The sequence below is a fragment of the Gopherus evgoodei genome, chromosome 2 (assembly GCF_007399415.2).
Source record: "Gopherus evgoodei ecotype Sinaloan lineage chromosome 2, rGopEvg1_v1.p, whole genome shotgun sequence".
NCBI lineage: Eukaryota > Metazoa > Chordata > Testudines > Testudinidae > Gopherus > Gopherus evgoodei.
In genome coordinates, this window is record NC_044323.1 from 271,075,595 (window position 1) to 271,098,493 (window position 22,899).

At 44.5% G+C, this 22,899-nt stretch overlaps 1 protein-coding gene across 1 annotated transcript; it reads left to right on the top strand.

Annotated features, from left to right (window-relative positions):
• Positions 1–12,001: 12,001 nt before the first annotated feature.
• On the top strand, positions 12,002–22,458 carry UTP23 (UTP23 small subunit processome component). Its single transcript, XM_030553734.1, has 3 exons — positions 12,002–12,280; positions 20,513–20,687; positions 21,522–22,458. Exons 1-3 carry the CDS (start codon positions 12,093–12,095, stop codon positions 21,900–21,902), a joined length of 744 nt encoding a protein of 247 aa, XP_030409594.1. The 5' UTR covers positions 12,002–12,092; the 3' UTR covers positions 21,903–22,458.
• Positions 22,459–22,899: the final 441 nt, after the last annotated feature.

A 22,899-nucleotide genomic window follows, 5' to 3' on the forward strand; every position in this document is an offset into this window, starting at 1 on the left:
TCCGGAATGTCATTAATTAAATCTATAAATTTACCATAATTCCTGGTTGGCAACTCTGATTAGTGTGGAGGAGGAATAGACCTTGCAGCCGAACAGGTCTAGTCTTTTACCATCTTTATCAGAAGTGTGGACCTACACTGTTGTTGTCTCCCTCTCTGGTTGACCACCTCTATGACACTTGAATTCAGTGTGGAGTGGGTAAATGAGAACTCTGTGCCTTTTGAGGGGACATAATATTTGTTGTCAGCCAGTGACGTTCCCCTGGTGTTATCTGGAATCACTGGTGTTATCTAGGTCACTCCAATCCTCAACTCTGGGAGCCAGCCTTACCCTGCTCTGCTGTGAGCACCCCCACTCCTGGACTGTTCACACATAGCTTCTGGCATTAAAGCTACTCCCAGCTACATGAGTGAACACTTTTGGCCAACAGCTGCTCGGATTGTGCAACCGAATGACACTAGCCAATATCTCCGGTCTCAGACACAACCCTAGGAACCTCCATCTTGCAGTCTCCAGTTATGCCCGCTGGACACTGCAAGCTTATATGAGTTTGTCAGTTTAACAAAGAAATTGATATGTACCAGGCTTGTTATCTCAAGAGGAGTCTCTGACGCGCTTCAAACCAAATGCACTGCTTCAGGTAGAATAAACAAACAAATTTATTAACTACAAAAGATAGATTTTAAGTGATTATAAGTCAAAGCATAACAAGTCGGATTTGGTCAAATGAAATAAAGGCAAAACGCATTCTAAGCTGATCTTAACACTTTCAGTGCCCTTACAAACTTAGATGCTTCTCACCACAGGCTGGCTGGTTGCCCTTCAGCCAGGCTCTCCCCTTTGATCAGCGCTTCAGACACTTGGTGGTTGTGTCTGTAGATGGAGGTGGAAGAGAGAGCAAGCATGGCAAACATCTCTCCCTTTTATCATGTCCTTTCTTTCCTCTTGGCTTTGCACCCCCCCCGTCAGAGTCAGGTGAGCATTACCTCATCATAGTCCCAAACTGACTAAGCGAAGGGGGTGACTCACTGTCCAACAGATCCTTTGTTGCTGTCTATGTCAGTGTCTTTTGTTCCTGTGAGGCAGGGCTGGGTTTGTCCCATACATGCCCTGATGAGGTGTGAACTGCCCCTCTGCTCTTGGAGAGTTTTGCCTGGGCCTCTGCTCCTGGAGAGTTTTTGCCTAGCCTTGTTTTAAGCCATGAGGACACATTTTCAGCCTCTTAACTGTATATATCTATATATAGATATAGATATACACACACACATTATATATATAGTTGGGACTCACACCACACATTATATATACAGTTGGGACTCACCTCCTCCTGGTTGTCTCTGGGAATTAGCTCAGTCCAGTGGAGTGCCCTCTCCTGGTGGTGTCAAGATGCCTTGGCTGGCATCTGAGCCTGCGTCACTCACCAGCTCGAGGCATCTTCTTCAGGACCACTGCCCTCCAGCAGTGCCCCTTGGTCCAGCCACACCCCCTTCCAGGGGTGGGGGGTTAACATCAGTCTCTCTGCGCCCCAGCCACCATGTCCAACCATACACCCTAAAGTCTAATCCCTCCTGTCAGGGATCTGGCGTAGTCTGTAATGGCCGCTCCCCATGGCCTATGGCTCGGTGTACTGAAAGGGGGGAAGGAGGGGACCCAGGCCTACCCTCTAATCTGGATCTTGGCCCAAGGACCCTCTGGTGGCAGCCTCACTGTCCTCCTTCTCTCCCCTCGTGTGTACACTTCCTTGGGCTGCTTCCCTTATGGCCCCTTTGCACCCACTAGGCCCTGCCCTTCAGGGCCTGCAGCCTGGTAGGCTATGGGCTAGAGCGCTCTTCTGCTCCCTGAGCCTATCAAGCACTGCGCTGTCCACGGTGCTAGTCTCCCAGCTCTGGAGACTGACCTTCTCCTGTCAAAGCCTGGGACAGACTGACTCTCCTCTCCCTGAGCAGCCTTTTTATAGGGCTGAGCCTGGCCTGACTGGCTGTCTCCAATCTGGGCCCCGATTGGCTCCCAGTTAGCCCTTCTCTAAGTGGCTGCCCGTCTGTGCGGGTGCACTGGCCTGCTGCAGCCCTCACTCTCAGGGAGTGGGGCAGTCGCCCCACTACTATATATATATATGAAATTACAACCTATAACAATGCTCAGTGCATCATGAGCCTTCTGAAGATGTTCAACATGACAAACTTTGCACTGGATACCACACAATCATATTATAAGGATGAACATGGGGGTGCTGGGTGTTCTCCCGTGGTACATGTGGGTGGTATGGTGGAAGGAGTATGGTGGGGGAGACATAATTGCCTCATGTGGAGAGGAGGAGGAGTTGCTGATATTGGGGGAGATGTCTTGTTCTGTACTCTCCACCTCTGTGGGCTCTTCTAAAGGTTCAGATATCCCCGTAGCTGAGGATGGCAGTGGGGATCTGATGCTTTCCCAGTGTGGGTAAGAGGTCTTCTATAAGGTCTCCAAGATCTCATTACTGCCTATGTGTGGGGAATGGCAGGGGGAGACCTATCTGGAGTGTTCGTACCATGTGGTATATCATGTCTATATATTGGTCTTGAGCGTAGAGGTCCAGATGTTATCGATGGTCTGGCAGGAGAGGAATGGTGTGGGAAGAACTCCTCTTCTTCCTCTTCCTCACTCAAAAATGCAGAGGCCACGAGTGACAATTGGTTCTCCAGTACCGTGCGCACCAGGGAACCGTATATGCCTAGTAATAGGGACTCTGGCATTGAGGCTACCCCCAAGTCCTTCTGATGAAGTACGTGGCATGGTGCTGACAGCTTTCTTGCCAATGATGTCAGTGTCTGTGCCTTCATTGGTGCCGTTGTTGTATGAGGCAGTATGCTTGTCAGAGCAGCTCTCGGCGGTGTCTCCTTCAGTACAGATGGTGCTGTAGTGGAGGAGGAAGGCTTGGTCTTGCCTCTCGACTCTGCACTGGAACACTGGGGATCGGCATTGGCCACAGCACAGGCAGTAAGAGATGTTTGCGGTGCCTCATACATACTGAGGCACAGTGCAGTTGGCACTGATGATAGTGATTTGGCTGGAGAGCATTTTCTCTTGGATTGCTCGTTGTGTGGCAATGAGGAAGCTCTTTGCCTTTTTTTTTTTTTTTTTTTTTTTTAAGGAATGAGCGTTTGCCAACGTCATTGGAAAGGTTTTCCTTGATCTGGCTCTGGTAGGAGTCTGGTGACCAGATTCAGAAGCAGGCTGCAGGGATTTTTCGATCAGGATCATTTTAAGCCTCAGGTCTCTGTAAGCCCAGGCTTTGAGGTTGCTACAGTAAGCGCACTTTTGAGATATGTGTGACTCATCTAAGCACCTCATACAGTGTGTCTGCCCGACACTGACGTGCTCATCTGCTCTCTGCCCCGAAGCTGCCACCTCCTTGATGGCGTCACCGGGCACCTGAAGAGATGCCACAGCAAGTGGGTCACTTTCAGCTGTGCCCTCTGCAGCCTGCCCTTCAAGACACAGAAGCAATGCAAGACGCACCAAGTCGCCTGCAGGAAAACGCCTCAAGGGAACAACACAATCTCCTCCCCTGGCTCCCAGCCCTCCCAGTGCGCTGGCCCACTGCTCCTGAGCCTCAACAAAGAAAGCCAACCTTGCAAGCTGCTGTCAAAAAGTCTGCCCCCATCACCAGGCCAGCAGAACAAGATGCTGCGATCGATAAGGTACCTGCTGCCTCGGGAAACATCACCCAGGACCTCGCCAGCAAGAGGCCTGTCTCACCCTCACATATCGCCAAGCAGATCTCCATGCTAAGATGACTCAGTGCTTCCTTACCACCTGTCCAGCATTTCCCCATCCCCAGAAGGATCAGTGCCCCACCACGCATAGCTGCTTAAGATCCTATTACCAGAAGAACCAGCGCCGCCACTCGGACCCAGCCAACTCCAACCGCTGGAGGAACCAGTGCCATGCCTCAGACTGCTCTGCCAGCTCCAGCCGTCAGAGGCACCAGTGCCACGTCTGAGACCGCCCTGCAAACTCCAGCCACCAGAGGAGCAGCGCCATTCCCCAGATCGCCTTACAAACTCCAGACATCACTGGAGGAACCAGCCCTGCCACCACACCAAAGCACCAGGCCTACATCGCCAGACGGACCAGTATGGCCCCCAAGTCCATTCTGCAGGACACTGACTACGAGAGATCTCGTGCTCCAGCAGCAACCGCCCAGGCAGCAGCCACTCATAGAAAGACCGGTGGTGTCCCAGCAACTTCTGAGCTGGACCGCATCTCTTGGACCACTAGCAATGCCAGCATCCTGCCAGAGATCCCGTCCCAGCACTCAACCGAAGGGAATCCAGACGCTTGAGAGAGAGGGTAGGCCAACCACGCAGCAGTCTCAAAGCCTGCATCGGACAAGGTCGAGGACCCTGAGGAACAGTGGCCGATGGTGAGGGCTGCCACACCGTGGCAGACCGCCTGGACCGAGGAGCTACAAGCGGCAGCTTCCTTTGACGGCTTTGACCTCCTTGTAGACAGGCTCACACCTGCTCCAAACCACACCACCCCCACCAGGGGAGCCAGAAGTAGAGGCGCCAGCCACCACTATGATCCAGCAGCGACTTCCAGGATCCAAAAGCTGTACCGGGCGAACCGCTCCAAGGCCATAAGGGAGATCCTAGATGGGCCCTCGCCCTACTGCATGATCCCATCTGAGCGTCTCTACAGCTACTTCAATGATGTATTCGACCGCAGAGCCCAGAACGACATGCAGTGCCCAGAGTGCCTCTGCCCCCTTCCACGTGTCAATGAAGCAGCTGTCCTGGAGACTGACTTTACGCCCAAGGAAGTGATGGCCAGACTCTCAAAAACAAAAAACACAGCTCCTGGGAAAGACGGTATCCCCTACAGCCTCCTGAAAAAGTGAGATCCCAGCTGCCTGGCCCTCGCCACACTCTTCAAACAGTGCAAGTGGTTCTGTCGGACTCCCAGCTCCTGGAAGAAGGCCATGATAGTGGTGGTGTACAAGAAGGATGCGCAGGATGACCCCAGCAACTGGAGGCCCATCTCGCTCTGCTCCACGATGTACAAGCTGTATGCCAGCTGCCTGGCATCGAGGATCATGGAGTGGTTAGTGAGTGGGGGAGCCATCAGCTTCATCCAGAAAGGCTTCATGTCCTGCGAGGGCTGCCATGAACACAACTTCGTCCTCCAAACCACCGTCAAAATGGCCAGAAGGGTGTGGAGGCAGTGTGCGGTATCGTGGCTCGTCCTGGCTAACGCCTTTGGGTCCATGCCCCACCACCACATTTTTGCCATGCTCCAGGAGTTTGGGATGCCAGAGAACTTCCTTCGCATGATCCAAGAGCTGTATGAAAGAGGAAGCACCACCATTCACTCAGTCGAAGGGGAGACCGCCAAGATCCCGATCTGGAGTGGAGTTAAGCAGGGCCGTCCCCTCAGCCCCATCATCTTTAATCTCATCTGGGAGCCGTTGCTGCGAGCTATCTCCAATGGCACAGGTGGCTTCAACCTCCACGGTGAGAGGGTGAGCGTCCTGGCTTACGCGGACGACCTGGTCCTGACTGCAGACAACCCAGAGAGTCTCCGAGGTATGCTAGATGCCACCAGTCGAGCTGCCGACTGTGGGGCTCCGCTTCAATGCAAAGAAGTGCACAACTCTCCACAGTGATGGCAGCAAAAGGGACTCGGTGCAGGTGATGGTGTTCCAGATCCAGGGTGAGCCCATCATTCCCCTGGCAGAGGGGCAGGCGTACCAGCACCTCAGCACGCCAGCGGGTTTCCATTTCTGGCAGACACCCGAGGACACTATCCAGGAGATCTTGCAGGATGCCGCCAAGATCAACGTCTCTCTGCTGGCACTGTGGCAGAAGATAAATGCCCTGAACATCTTCCTGATGCACTGCATTTCGTTCGTCTTGAGGGGATCTGCCATGGCAAAGGTACCCCTTAACAAGGCAGACAAGATCGTACGGCAGCTGGTGAAGAAGTGGTTGTTCCTTCCTAAGCAACGAGCTAGTCTACATTGCCCAAAGATATGGTGGTGCCAGCGTCCCCCGCATGGGTGACCTGTGCTACGTCATGATGATCACCCATGCCTTCCACCTGCTGACGTGTCCTGACACCACGGTAAGAAAAATCGCGGCAAACACTCTCTGTGATACAACAAAGAAGTGGATCGGCAGAGCCTCCTCCCAAACAAGACATCACCACTTTCTTGAGTGGCTCCCTGGATGGCACATTCGGACGGGACAGGCGTGATACTGCTTCATTGTGGTCCCGTACTCATAACGCCACACATTACCTGGGGAAGCGGCCGCTGGGAGTGTTGCAAGGAGCACCAAGAGCTGGGAGTCCTGGTGCCGCAGATCAGGTCCGACAACATGGCATGCTGGAGAGGACCCTGAAGGCAGTCATCCATTCACTGTACGTGGAAACTCTGAAGTGTAAACCAGACCAGGGTAAAGCCTTCGAGCTGACCAGCAAGTGGGATGCCAGCAACCACTTCCTCACCGGGGGCGGCTTCACCTGTTTCGCCAACTGGTGGTTCATCCACCGAGCCCAGCTGAACTGTGTCCCGCTCAATGCAGCCATCCACACGGGAACCGAGACCAGCATTGCAGGAAGTGCTGCTACTCCAACGAGACCCTGCCCCACGTCCTGTGCAGCTGCAAGCCCCACTCCAGAGCCTGGCAGCTGTGCCACAATGCCATCCAGAATCGCACCTGGGGGAGGTTGCCGTGAACTGCGCCATGCCTGGTACCGAAACCAGCTACGACCTGACGTGGTCATCACTGAGGCCCAGAAAAAGATCATCCTCGTTGACATCACAGACTCCTTTTGAGAACAGGACCCCAGCCTTTCATGAAGCCTGAGCTCGTAAGCTGGAAAAGTACGCTCCGCTGGCCAATACCCTGAGAGCAAAGGACTACGAAGTGCAGATGGACGCCCTGATCTTCGGAGCGCTGCAACAAGTGTGTGCTGTGGACCTGCGGGATCGGTCGACACTACACACGGCTCATGCGACACTTCATGGTCTCAGACACCATCCAATGGTCCAGGGACATCTACATCAAACATGTCACCGGCCACTGACGGTACCAGGAGGCGTCAGCCAGACAGACATCGTGCATCAACTACGAGAAAGGGACTGAGAGACTTTTTCCATTGGACCATATGAACTGGAACCATAAACTCACTGAACATTAAATCTCACCAAATGAGGATAAATCCATCCTGATCATCGTATCCCCTCATTATACTCCACACCTGAACATAGCCATTATATGAACAACATATCCTCATATCTCAATGTCTGTACTTTGACCCATCAACCTTTTATCCCCAATCGGGGTATTGCAGATTATGTATTCCTTACGACACCCGATCTTAAACTGAACTTCACACCCTCAATAATCTGTACGTTATTCCCTGATAATCAGAAACTTCTATGCTTAAATTCTGTACCATTCACTTTTTTATTTTTTTTAAACATATTAACATTTTTAAACCTGTTCTTATCAAAACTTCCTAACTATACGGTGAGGCACTAGAACAAATTACCTTGGGAGGCTGTGGAATCTCCATCACTGGAGGTTTTTAAGGTTTTTCAGACAAATACCTGTCAGGGATGATCTAGCTAATACTTAGTCTTGCCTCAGTGCAGGGGATTGAACTAGATGACCTACTGAGGTCTCTTCCAATCTTGTATTTCTATGATTGAGTGAAAAAAGTACAAGATCAATTTCAATAACTTATAAAATTCCACTAACTTTAGGCTTTGGTGGCCAAAGCAATACCAAGTATTGGAGATAGTACATAAAATTTGGATTTTAGGAGCCATTGGTACCTAGGTTGAAAAGTAAACCTGAAGTCAGGACCTCCTATAGCTCCTTCCACTTTACTTGAAGAGAATTAAAAACAAATATTTTTATTTGATTTTTTTCTCTAAAATAAAAAGGGAGAAGTAATAAGGTGCAGTGATAAAACGGTAGCCAAGGTGGGAGCTACAACAACATAAAAAAGCCCTGGAGACAAACATCAAATGCAATAAAGAAAATACAGGCCAGAATGTAAGCTTTCAGAAAGCTGTCTGCTTTCAGTTGTGCTCAGTCAGACAGCCTTTTAGTGTTGTTTGACTAAATGTGAAAGCAGCACTATCATAAACAGATAGCTAAGGGTTAATGTCTCTTTCACCTGAAACACCTGACCAGAGAACCAATCAGGAAACCGGATTTTTAGTACTTCTCCAAAGCTCAGAGAAGCAGGCAGGCAGACAAAAGACTCAGAGACACACTTCCCTCCACCCAAGGTTGAAAAAATCCGGTTTCCTGATTGGTTCTCTGGTCAGGTGTTTCAGGTGAAAGAGACATTAATGGACAATATCATAATACAGTATTTCTAAAGATGGTGGAAATACCTCAATAGTATGGGCTGTTTTATCACTCGAGAAAACAAATTGTTTTCACTGCTCAGTTCTATTGTCTCTCTCTTTCAGTAACAGAATTCAATTAGCTTTTATCTTTGTCTACCCTCTTTAAATTAAAGGTGTTTATGATTAATTTCTTTGTGTTAATGGATTATTTTCTATGGCAATTTAAACTGTCCATCATAAAAATTCCAAAAGATGAAACTAAGGTGACATATTAGCAGTTAAAAAAATCACTTCATCAAGAATGTAGCTGATGGAAAAGAGGAACTTTTTAAAGTTAATTTTGGCATCTAAAACAAACAAGGTAACTGTACAAATTCACTGGGAATTCTTGAACAGTTCCTGAATCCTTCTGCATTGTCTGACTAATTCTGGAATTATTCCAGGAGCTGCACAGTGATAGAGAATGGCTTGAAGACAAAATTCACCACTCTGCTATGTACAGCAGAATAGACTCCATTATTCTGCTCCCACTAAATATGCAGATTTCTCACTGGAAGTGTGAAAGAAGAGCAGAATATCAGAGTTGAGGTCTTCTGCATGACTCAGAAGCATTTTGCCCATAAAATTCAGTTCTGATCTTAGATACAATCACCAGCCAAATTCACCACTACTCTCAATATGTTCATCTTCAATCAGGTACTACATCTTCTGATTTTTCAAGGCACATACACTATCATGTGTCTGAGATCACAGCTGAGACTGAAGAGGAGAGTGAAGGGAAACAGAAAGAAAACACATATTCCAGAAAATACTGTATCACACTTTCTTAAATTTATTATCTAAATATATATATACAGAAAAATTATTCGTTACCAGAAAACATATGGAGTTGGATTTATCACTGAGCACCTTTGTAGTGCTCTCACAGTTCTCAGGGTACCCAGGACTGAGAGTGTTGTCTGTGTCTATTCATAGATAGAGCAAACCCCTATCTTGTTGTAATGTTCCTTTTTCATCTCCAAGTGGGTTAGATTGTTTGCAGTTCTCTCTGATGGTTTTCCATTAATTGCTTTAGGATGAACAACTGAACCCTGCAATACATCACCACCTAACCAGACAGGGGTGACAACTGCCTCCTGCTTGAATGGGTCACTGAGACATATTATGCCCTGGGACTAACTTTTACTCAAGGAACATCAAGCATACTTTCAACATAATTATATTATTCTTTAAATATCCATACATATAGCCACAATGATTATGAGTCTTGATAAATTGCAAACTTTCTGTAAATACATCAGGGGTTGGCAACCTTCAGCACGCAGCCCATCAGGATAATCCGCAGGCAGGCCATGAGACATTTTGTTTATGTTGACCGTCTGCAGGCACAGCCCCCTGCAGCTCGCATCTTATTTTTTTTTAATTTTTGCAATATGAAAGACCTACACAAATAACAGGAGGAATTGACTAAGAGGAACTGACTAACTGATTTTAGAAGGAAAACTGTGAATCTGTCTAGACACAAAGTACTGTCCAACACAACGAATAACCAAACTGCAAAAAAGAGGAAAATATTTATTTTCTCCCATTTGTTACAGTATTAAGAGTTACTCTTCTCTGAAGTGAAGATGACAGGCTCTGGTAATCCACGCTTTTGTAACTTCCAGACCAGTCCTCTGGACATGCTCAACATACTGACCAGAAGGGCTATACAAAAGCTGCAAATGGTCTGTAATGATGCAGTTCCCACCTACATTGGAGAGAGAAACTGGAGAGAGCACATCATCATAACAGTATACCGCACTCTGCAATGGCTCCAATCCAATTGCAGATGATGTTTCTGATCTTCAGAGTCCGTAACTGTCTGGATCTCATTTATCTGTATCATTTGACTACAACTGCAATCATTGTGGGTTCTGCTGAGTAGCTGATGATTCCCAGGACCAAATGTGCAGTGGCAAAGGGCTGTCTATTTCTACCAAAGAGATCATCATCACACTCACACCATTACTAAAATGACCTAAGAGCAACTTGTTTGCAGTGTTGTAGCTGTGTTGGTCCCAGGATATTAGAGAAAGGTGGGTGCCGTAATCTTTCATGGGATCAACCTCTCTTCATGAAAGAGCAAACAGTACTATGCACTAACTAGCAGTCATTTCCCAATTCCTGCCTGCATTACAGTTGTCCCTGGCACGGAGACATCCCCCACTGTTTTTCCTCTAGGAAGCAGGTGTCCTTAGTTATCATTTATCTATTAGGAAGACATCACTTTCACCTGTTTGCCTAATATACACACATACAGTTCAGTTTTCCTAATTGGCAAATGGCTAATGTCACAACAACTCTAGCAAACAAGCAGGAATTCCTTAAATGCAATCTTCCATCCTTACCCTTCTTAATGAGTTATTTTCCAATATTAAATAGAAAACTCCTCTCTTTCAATGTGTCATTGCAAAAGGAGGCAAAGCTTACATAAGAACTTTGAATATAAAACATTTTTTCTTGTAAACTTGGGTTAATTTTGTGCAATTGAAGGAATGTTGTATTGATCACAACCAAGCAAGTGGACAGGCAACACACAAACTTCTCTAAAGAAGCTCTGCAAACGTCCAGCACCCATGCTAATGCTAAGATTCTCTGGAACTGTAACTATCTGTGATGCTAAATTGGGCAAAATTGTCTAGTGTTTTTCTGATGTGGACAAAGGCTCACTAAGGGCTAAAATGAGACCACAGAACTCATGACACTTGTGTCCAATCAGGATTTGAAACCAGGTTTTGTAAAGGCAAAAGGGTAGCTAGACCAGTGAATGAGACCATTAAAACTAGAGGGTGAGGGGAAAACTCACTGCTTGCCAAGCACAGAAAACATTAGCGTAGCATGTGGTAGGGCAGTCCCTCATCAGATATCTGTGGTATTGCTGGGCTCCTGAGAGCATGCGGTGTGTGCTCAGCCTTTGCTAGGGTGTGACAAGTGCTTGGTCCCTGCATGGATGTGAGTGAAAATTTGCATGGATGTGAGAGAAATTTTCAATTTTCCATCAGGAAAACTGAAATGATGGTCCTCAGGCCACCTGCCTGCAAGGCTCTTACCAATGTCACCTTCTCCTTGCAGGCAGAAAACTTCCATTTCAGCTCTTCCCAAAGACGTCTATTTGGAATGTCTCTCCAGCCGCACATTTTGAGGTTTTATTTTTTGGCCCCATCTGGGATGAAATTTTTTTCTCAAGCTTTGAAACATTCAGCAGATCGAAATTTGTGCTTCCCTCCCAGCAGGGCTGGCGCAGCGTGGCCTCAGGCTGGCCTCTCCCCGGGGACCAGGCGGGGGATGGTGAGGGTAACGAGGGCCGGCCCCTCACTGGCCCGGGGCGGGTCAGGGTCCCAGTCGGCTCTCGCGGGGGTGGGGGTGACGCACGCCCCAACCGGCTGTAGGGCAGCGGCGCAGGCGCAGCGGCCAGCACAAGCCCAACCTAGCCCCGCACGAGACCGCGTGCTGGTGACGCGGTGAGCGGGTCGCGCGCCCACTAGCGGGCGTGGCTTGGCTTCGCAGTCTGGTTCCGGCTCTCGACCGCACGCGTCATTAGCCGCGCCCCTCGCTAGACGCTCCGGCCTCTGCCCCGCTTCCTGCTGCCGCTTGCCGAGCACACGCCTGGGAGTTTCCGGATCCGGGGCAGCCAACAACCGCCGTTCAGTGCCGCGTGCGCAGTCGCTGTGACCGTTGCCCCGGCAGCTCCGCTCTCGCCATGAAGATCACGCGGCAGAAACACGCTAAGAAACATATGAGCTTCTACAAGAACAACTTCGGCTTCCGGGAGCCCTTCCAGGTGCTGCTGGACGGGACTTTCTGCCAGGCCGCGCTGCGTAACAAGATCCAGATCCGCGACCAGCTGCCCGGCTACCTGGCTGGGGCCACGCAGCTCTGCACCACCCGGTCAGTGGCTGCGCGGGGTGGGGGGCGCGGCGCGGCGCGGCGCGGGCGCACGCTGTCACGTGACCAGTCTTCAACGGGGATCCTGGCAGTTACAGGCCTCTTAATCTAACTTCAGTACCAGGCAGATTGGCTGGAACTGTAATGAAGATCAGAATTATCAGACACATGGATGGGCATGGCTTGTTGGGGATGAGTCAGCATGGCTTTTGTAACAGGAAATCATATCCCACCAATCGATTAGAATTCATTGGGATGGGGGGGGGTCAGCAAAAGTGGACAAGGTTATCCATTTGCTATAGTGATTGTGGATTATCAAAAAGTCTTTGACAAGTGCCCAAAGGATCTTAAGCCAAGGTCATTTCATGGATCAGTAACTGCTTAAAATATTATTTAGATTATAAGTGTACTCTCTATACCATTAAATTTGTGGAGGATAGCAAGCTGGAAGGAGTTGCAAGTGCTTTGGAGGATAAGATTAAAATTTTAAATGATCTGGACAAACTGAAGAAATGGTCTGAAGTAAATAAGATGGAATTCAGTAAAGACAAATGCAAAATATTCCTATTAGGAAGGACCAATCAATTGTACGCATACAAAATGGGAAATGACTGCCTAGGAAGGAGTACTGCAGAAAGGGATCTGGGGGTCATAGTCAATCACAAGCTAAATAAGTCAGCAGTGTAACGCAGTTGCAAAACAAACATAATTCAGGAATGTATTAGTAAGAACATTATAAGCAAGACACAAGAAGTAATCCTTCCGCTCTACACCACGCTGATTAGCCCTCAACTGAAGTATTGTGTCCAGTTCTGGGCACCGCATTTTAGGAAAGATGTGGACAGATTGGAGAAAGTCCAGAGAAGAGCAGCAAAAATGATTAAAGGTCTAGAAAACATGACCTGTGAGGGAAGATTGAAAAAACTGGGTTTGGTTAGTCTGGAGAGGAGAAGACTTGGGGGGAGGCATAGCAGTTTTCAAGTACATAAAAGGTTGTTACAAGGAGGAGGGTGAAAAATTGTTCTTAACCTCTGAGGATAGGACAAGAAGCAGTGGGCTTAAATTGCAGCAAGGGCGGTTTAGGTTGGACATTAGGAAAAAACGTTCCTTACTGTCATAGTGGTTAAGCACGGGAATAAATTGCATAGGGAAGTCGTAGAATCTCCATTATTGGGGGTTTTTAAGAGCAAGTTGGACAAACACCTGTCAGGGATAGTCTAGATAATACTTAGTCCTGCCTTGAGTGCAGGGGACTGGACTAGATGGCATCTTGAGGTTCCTTCCAGTTCTATGATTCTAAGATAGGAAACAAATGATTGGAGTAAATGATCAGTTTTCACAGTGGAGAGAAATAAGTAATGGTGTCCCTCAGGGATCTGTACTGGAACCAGTGTCATTGAACATATTAATAAATTATTTTGAAAAGGAGGTTATCAGTGAGGTGGCAAAGTTTGTAGATAGTACAAAACTACTCAAGATAGTTAAGTCCAAAGCAGATTGTGAAGGGTTACAAATGGATCTCATAAAACTGGATGATTGGGCAAGAAACTGGCAGGTGAAATTCAATGTAGATAAATGCAAAGTAATTCACATTGACAAACAGTCCTATTTATATATACAAAATGATGGGATCTAAATTAGCTGTTACCACTCAAGAAATAAATCTTGGAGTCATTGTGAATAAGTTCTCTGAAAACATCTGCTCAATGTGCCGCTGGAGTCAAAAATTGACAATGTTAGGAACCGTTAAGAAAGAGAGAGATAATAAGACAGAAAATATCATAATGCCACTATATAAATCCATTTTCTGCCCGCACCTAGAATATTGCCTGCAGTTCTCATTGCCCCATCTCAAAAGAGAGAGATTAGAATTGGAAAAAGTACAGAGAGATGCAAAAAAAAAATATTCAGGCTATGGAACAGCTTCCATATGAGGAGAGATTAAAAAGACTGGGACTGTTCAACTTTGAAAAGAGACAAGCAGAGGGGAATAATATAGAGAGGTATAAAATCATGAATAGTGTGAAGAAATAGGAAGTGTTGTTTATCTAACACTTTTATCTAACAGACCGCGGGGTCACCCAATTAAATTAATAGGCAGCAAATTTAAAACAAACATAAGGAAGAGTACTTCAGACAATGCTCAGTTAGCTGTGGAACTCATTGCCAGGGAGTGTTATGAAGGCCAAAAATATAACTTGGTTAAAAAGAGAATAAGTAAATTCATGGATGGGTTTAGGGTTTTTGGAACCCAAAGCAGTGGTCATTTAATTAGCAGGGTTTTTTGTGTTGTTTTTTTTTTTAAGGCAATGGTAGGAATAACTTGTGAACATAGATTTATTTAAAAAAACAGAACCAAAGGAGAGCCACCATGGCTAAATAAGAAATTTGAAGACGTCGTGAGAGGGAAAAAAGGCATCCTTTAAAAAGTGGAAGCGAAATCCTAGTGAGGAAAATAGAAAGGAGCATAAACTCTGGCAAATAAAGTGTAAAAATATAATTAGGAAGATCAGAAAGGAATTTGAAGAACACCTAGCCAAAGACTCAACAATTTTTTTTGCTATTTTTTTTTTTAAGTACATCAGAAGCAGGAAGACTGCTTAACAACCAGTGAGGCCATTGGACTATTGAAATGCTAAAGGAGCACTCAAGGATAGTAAGGCCATTGTGGAGAAACTAAATGATTTCTTTGCATTGGTCTTCACGGTTGAGGATGTAATGGAGATTCCCAGACCTGAGCCATTCTTTTCAGGTCACAAATCTGAGGAACTGTCCCAGATTGAGATGTCATTAGAGGTGGTTTTGGAACAAATTGATTAACTAAACAGTAATAAGTCACCAGGACCAGATGGTATTCACCCAAGAGTTCTGAAGGAACTCAAATGTGAAATTGCAGGACTACTAATTGTCGTCTGTAGCCCATCATTTAAATCAGCTTCTGTACCAAATGACTGGAGGATAGTTAATGTGACACCAATTTTTAAAAAGGGCTCCAAAGGTGGCCCTGGTAATTACTGGCCAGATAAGAACAAAATTGTCAGATACGTAGATAAACATAATTTGTTGGTGAATAGTCAACATGATTTTTGTAAAGGGAAGTTGTGCCTCATCAATCTACTGGAATTCTTTCAGGGGATCACCAAGCATGTGGACAAGGGGGATCCAATGGATATAGTGTACTTAGGTTTTCAGAAAGCCTTTGACAGGGTCTCTCACCAAAGGCTCTTAAGCAAAGTAAGCAGTCGTGATAAGAAGGAAGGTTCTCTCATGGATCGGTAATAGATTAAAAGATAGGAAACAAAGGATGGGAATAAATAGTCAGTTTTCAGAATGGAGACAGGTAAATAGTAGTGTCCCCCAAGAGTCTGTACTGGGCACAGTCCTATTCAACATATTCATAAATGATTGAGAAAAATGGGTAAATAGTGAGGTGGCAAAATTTGATGATACAAAACTACTCAAGATAGTTAAGTCCCAGACAGACTGCACAGAGCTACAAAAAGATCTCTCAAAACTGATCGCCTGGGCAACAAAATGGCAGATGAAATTCAGCGTTGATAAATGCAAAGTATTGCACATTGGAAAATATCATCCAAACTATACATATATATAAAAAATGATGGGGTCTAAATTAACTGTTACCACTCAAGAAAGAGATCTTGGAGTCATTGTGTATAGTTCTCTGATAACAGCCACTCATTGTGCAGCGGCAGTCAAAAATATTGGGAATCGTTAAGAAAGGGATAGATAATAAGACAGAAAATATCATATTGCCTCTGTATGAATCCTTAATTACTGTGTGCAGATGTGGTCACCCCATCTCAAAAAAGATGTATTGGACTTTCAAAAAGTTCAGAAAAGGGCGGCAAAAATTATTAGGGGTATGGAACAGCTGCTGTAGGAGGAGAGATTAATAAGACTGGGACTTTTCAGTTTGGAAAACAGATGACAAAGCGGGGATTATGGTGGACATCTGTAAAATCATGACTGGTGTGGAGAAAGTAAATATGGAAGTGCTGTTTACTCCTTCTTATAAAACAAGAACTAGGGACCGCCATATGAAATTAATAAGCAGCAGGTTTAAAACAAACAAAAGGAAGTATTTCTTCACACAACGTGCAGTCAACCTGTGAAACTCCTTGCCAGAGGATGTTGTGAAAGCCAAGACTATAGCAGGATTCAGAAAAGAACTAGAAAAGTTCATGAAGGATAGGTCCATCAATGGCTATTAGCCAGGATGGGCAGGGCTTGAGTCCCTAGCCTCTATTTGCCAGAAGCTGGGAATGGGCGACAGGATGGATCACTTGATGATTACCTGTTCTGTTCATTCATTGGCCACTGTTGGTAGACAGAATACTGGGCTAGATGGACCTTTGGTCTGACCCAGTATTGTTTGATATATGATTGGCATAAATAAGAGTGCTTTTAACTAAAATTATTTTTATTAGGTTTTAAACGAGCTCACGCACATGCTGTAGCAGTAAGGTTAGAGCATTTTAAACATTTATATTTAGTCAAAGTCTGAAATGGTTTTGAGGAATCAGCAACCACCCTTCTGGGGGCCATCCTTCTGTCCAGTAGCTGGGTAGTTTAAAAGCTTTCATGGAGTGCTTTAATTTATTTATTTATTTATTTATTTTATTTTTTTGTATAGATAACTTAAAACACATGACTTATAGTGACTCCTGGTGGGTCATCATGGTAACCCCTGGTGGGTTACCAATTTTTTTAGTTTTAACAACCTACTTATTTTTTATTATTAAAGCATTTTTAGTTATAACAGTAAATTTATATATCAGACACTTAACCAACGTCAGCTGTTCAAACATTCCTTCCATTCTTATGATACATTAACTCTATCTCATTCTGATTAGAAAAACTGCAAACATGCAGCTGAATGGCCTTGCCTTTCAGAGTGTAAGATTATTCTGAACTCTGTGGTATTTGGTTTTCAGCTAGCAGTGGCTGACTGAAGATGGCTGACTGAAGTACTGTCATGTTCTGGGGTTACGCGCAGGAATGTCAAATTCTAGGAGTTCCAGGTTCATCAATGGCTATTAACCAAAATGGTCAGGGATGCAGCACCATGTTCTGGATCTGTGTAAACCTGTGACTGCTAGAAGCTGGGTCTGGGCAACTTAGGATGGATTACTTGATAAATTGCCCTGTTCTGTTCACTCTCTCTGAAGCATCTGGCACTGGCCACTGTCAAAAGACAGGATACTGAGCTAGAAGGACCATTGGTCTGACCCAGTATGGCCATTCTTGTGTTCTTATGACCTGACTCCAACCAGCTTCACCGCAGTGAAACTGCCCAGAAGCAGATTAATTCCCCTTGGGATGGAACTGTGTGCTTGGAGAGGTACTTGGAGTAGGGGTTTTGCTCGGAGAGATGACTCCCTCTTTTTCCCCAGCATCCATATGATGCAGCAATGGTAACCTCTGCTATTTCCCATGGTATCCGTGGGCAGGGGCAAGAGGAGGTAAGGAGAGAAAGCCGATTCCCTTCCAGCAGCACCGGAATTGGATGTTGGTGCCCCCAAGCTGGCCTCAGGGAGAGCACTCTGTGTCATCTGCTTCCCCAGTATCTGGGAAAGATGGTGGGCTTCTCACCAGGCATTGTCCTAAGTCAGTGGAGCCTCTCTACGTTTCCCTATTGTCCTTTGACCAGCAGGTTCAGACCTCTGGATATTGGGCATCTGATGAAAGTCTCATTGAGTGAGAGGGTTGGGCAGATTGATGGGATAAATTAGTAAAAAGGAAGAAGGATATATATATGAGAATAGGAAGTGTGTCAGAAAGAGAAAAAGATAAAAGGAGATGCAGTAAGTAGGACTGGTAGAATAATGTTTGTAAGTTTATTCTTATTTACCAGCAGTGAATTCACCCACCTGTGGTGCTGGTTAAATACTGTTCAGTGAATATATTAGGCAACAAATACTGGTGAGATTCATTGAATAAGATATTTTAAATGTTTTTCCCTCTTTAATCAGCCCTAATAATAAGTTACATATTTTGAAATAGTCCTGTAGAAGGTTGATTGCAATTATGTTACAATTAAATCCAGTACTCACCTAGTGCACAGCTTGTTTTATTTCTTTAGGCTGGGATTTTCAAAGAACTTAACTTGAAATTCAGTAGTATCTGGGAAACTAACTCAGCACCCTTTTGAAAATCCTATCCTCAGACTTCAGAAGGCATAGCTTTGTAGATACGCCCTCAAGGGCATGGTAACACATGTTTTTCACTCTGCTTACTTTCAAAGATGGAATCATGTTTTAGCCATGTTGAGGAACGACTGTTGTAACTAGGTCCCCTGACATGGTTGGTCTTGCAGCATATGTGTAACCTTAGTCATTTTCATACTCCAATAGTTATTTCAACAGCAGAACTTCTCAAGCTTCATCAGGCAGAAGAGCCCCTGACTTACTGTGATATTACCAGGGTTCAGTGCAAGATATGATGTACAATGGTAGTTGCATGGGTGACTTTAAAAAAAATAAACAAAAAACATCATAGTTGCTTTGAAAAGGAAGTAAGTTTAATGAACAAAAAGGAATTGTGTTTTGATCCCTAGGTAGTGGATTTTTTTGGTTTGTCCCAACCCATCTTTGCTTTCAACCAGGAACACCTGTTCCAAAAAGAATCCTTTACTTTGCAAGCTGGTGGAAGTGCAGACAAACAACTGCCTCTTGCATTGATGCATGTCTGTCAAACGTCTTTTCCTTCCACTTTATTGCAAATAAATCAGCAGTGACAGTCATGTAGCACAGAGCAGGCCAACCTAGATTTTAGCATTGTGCTGAGTAGAAGTAGTTTAGCATATTATGCCGACTCATAGACTCTAGGACTGGAAGGGACCTCGAGAGGTCATCGAGTCCAGTCCCCTGCCCTCATGTCTCTGTCTCTTCATTTCAGGTTGAAAGCAGTGATTCAGTTTACGTTCAGTTGATAGATCCTTTCATGTTCCCCATGTCCACAGAGTTGAAATCTACCACCTCTTCACCATCATCATCTGCTTTCTTCAGTTTCCTTTCATTTTTTAACCATGTGCAGTGGGAAAATGTTGAACTTTTAAAAAATAGAGAGAGAGATTTTTAGTATATCATTGTACGTAACAATGGCAACACAGAAACTAAAGACCAGGCTAACCAGCAGCATTATTAATTGGTTTTGTTCCATCATGCTGCTTTGCTTCAGGATTGCTTTGTTAGACGAAATAGATGCACTCTTAAAATTTTCTGAAAGAGTATGCAGTGAACTTTTGGGGTATAAGAGAAAACAAAAAGGAGTTCCATTTTCTTAATGGTATAACTGAGTGGATCAAAGCATTGCCCTAGCAATGGTGTAATTATGGTTGAAATGGCATTATCATTGGAAGATGTGAATATGACTATCCACATATACCCATCTGAATACACATGTCTCTGAAGAAACCCCAGATAGTGTTGCAGGGCTCTAGACCCTCCCCAAGCTCTGTCAAGCTGTCTGTACTTTACAGAGACCCTGATTTTCATCACCCCACATGCCCCTTTAATATGTAAATCCCAGAGAATGTTTCTGCTGAGCACCTGTAGTTGTGAACCTGCAAAATAGTAATCAAACTGATTGCACATCAGACATCCCAGTGCCTGTTTTTCTGTGTCATGCCAGTCAGAGTTGAGGTCTCTTAGCAACTCAATGGTCATACACATGAAGGCATAAATTAACACCACATACAGTAAATAAAGCAGTTGGCACCATTGCATATTATTTTTAGTTGTATTATGGTAGTGCTCTATGTGCTAGGTGGTGTCTAAACATCTAGGAAGAGGCAGTCCTCTACCCAAAGGGCTCACAGTCTTAAGAAATTTGAATTTCTTTGTAGTGGCCATAATTATATTGACATACATTTTTGAATGTGGTAATATATTTGTCTAGCAATTGAAGCAGTTGTATAAACATAAATAAGAGTATGAGGAGTTGACACTGCCATTGAATTGTCCCTATTTAATATTTCAAACGTTACTGGTCAGTCTTCTTTAGAACTATTGAGCATTTGCTGAAGTGAAATAAACTGTTATTTCATTCAGATTATTGGGCACTGTGTGACAAGCAGAGAGCCTGATCAGAAAATGTTCAGCTAGAATCAAGCATGTTTGAGAATTCAAAATTTAAAATATCTTTGCAGTTGTATACAACAGTTGTGCAAGTAGTTATTTTCTCCAGTAAATCACTCTTATTTTTGCTCTTTAGATGTGTTTTAAAAGAATTGGAGTCATTGGGGAAGGAACTTTATGGAGCAAAGCTAATTGCCCAAAGATTTCAAGTTCGAAACTGTTCCCACTTCAAAGATCCAGTGGGTGGCTCAGCATGTCTATTGTCCATGACTGAAGAGGGTAATCCTCATCACTATTTCATTGCTACGCAGGTAATACATTTTGAAATAAAGTTAAGCCATACTTCCTAAATCTATTCTCTGATTCCTAAGTATTAGGAATTCTGTCAACTATGAACATGAGATTTATATGGTTTGTTGGGACTAAATTTATAAGACTTGCATGCCCAAGACAAGTAACTTTACATGCAAATTACAAAATGGGAAAATTGTAGGTTGCATGCAAAGTTACCAGTTTTGTCAGCACAAGTGAATGATTAGCTGTTACTGTAGTCAGCTCCCTAAAACAGAATGACCATTTTAAAGAAACAAGCAGCAGATGTGATTTTTGCTTGATGAATGGGAACAAAAAGATTGTATGTGCCCTGATTTCATGTCCGCCAGTCTGTGTTAGCATTTTTATTAAAATACTAGACTGGACATTTGGAATAGATTTTGGTTCATCTTTTTTAAATAGAAAATGATATTTAAACTGGCAAGTGCTGTTGAAACCTGGGTGCAGATAAGACATTGTAATTGTCTATTATTGTGACTTTATGTGCATTCACTAGCGCTTTTATGTATTTGAATCTGAATCTGTTTTATATTCTGCATTACGTGAAAATAAGATGGTTTGCTAGAATCTTATATAGCATCTTCTATTAGAACATTTACCTCTTTTGCATATTATTAGGGCAACTACCTGTTTATCTGTTCTAAACACATTTTTTCTCTGTCCACAAAGGTAGGAGGTAAATTTCCATCATCCATATCCCTGATAGTGACTTTTTTTATAGAATGTATCTGTTTTTGTTTTAAAAGTAGTTGCATTTGAATTGAATGTTTGATCCATTCCAAAATATTGACTGATGTATTTGATTTTGACAGGACCAGGATTTGGCAACAAAAGTGAAGAAAAAGGCTGGAGTTCCTCTTCTCTTTATTATTCAGAACACTATGGTGCTGGACAAACCTTCTCCGAAATCACTGGTATTTGTTCAAGCCATGCAGGCAAATCAGCTTGTTCCAGAGCACCAGAAACAAAGTATTGAGCATCTTAAAGAAGAACAGGGACTAGTAAAGGAGTCTGAAAACAGAAGAAAACGTAAGAGGGCAGGTGGCCCCAATCCTCTCAGCTGCCTGAAGAAAAAGAAAAAGGTGCAGGAGACCCAACAGCCTTCCGCTACTAAGAAGAAACGAAAAAGAAAACGAAACCGAGCTAAATCAGAAGCAAAGGCAGTGTCTGTGCACCTCAGTGTGAAAGCATAAAGCTGCCCATATAAACTGTACTGGACCTGAATACAGCTTGAACTTTGTGCAAAGAAAAAAAAAATTCTTACAATTCTAATATGAAAATAAGTGTTTATTTTTATGAAATATTATATTCTTCATTGTAACTTTCACCACCTTTGTATATTTATATCATCCCAATAATATACCTTGCTCTTTATTAATCAGATAATTACAAAACATTTTTCCCCCACTATAACCACAAGTCTGCCCTCACTGAGAAATTGGAGAGCTGTTATGTTGCAAAATCTGGTATCTGGAGTGCCCCAAGTAGTGGGACTTTTATTATTATATATTATTTCTCTGTGCACACAACTGCCCTCACATGTACAAATTGTGTGTATATTATTCCTGGCCCTGCCTTAGTTGGGATCATAAGGAGGAAGTGTAAATGAGTTTTATAAATTTTCCTGTAAGGTGTTACAACAGGATCTCCTCAAACTGCATCAGACCATGCCTGGATTTCCCACTCTCATGTAAGCCAATGTTCAATTTCCAGGCCTGTGCGTCAGTAAAGGTTCTTCTAATGTCAGTATTCATTGCTTTTTCTGTGGGGTACATTTATTGTTGAAACTCAAACGCAGTTCAAGTTAAATCAAGATGAACAAACCACCTGGATTCTCCTGAGGTCTCTGCCTTAGAAGGCTGCTACCTATGCAGGATGTATACCCCCTGCTAGTCTTCCACCTGGCTAGTGTGGCTAGTTTCCTTCCAGGTCTTTTCCCTGACCCAGCACCTCTTGCAGGAGACTTTCCTACTCCTTGCACCTCTCCCCTCAGTTGAACTGCTCATTGGTCTCTTTGTCTCACCACTTGGGAGGCAGCTAGTTAGTAACAGGTTATGCCCAACTCCCTTCAAGGGGTCAACCTACCTTTTGACTGTTTTCCTGGACAGTACCAGTGTCTGAATAGGTCATTTAGGCACAGGAGAAATGGTAGGAGCAAGTGTGCAACTTGGTCATGCTGAAGCATAGTGC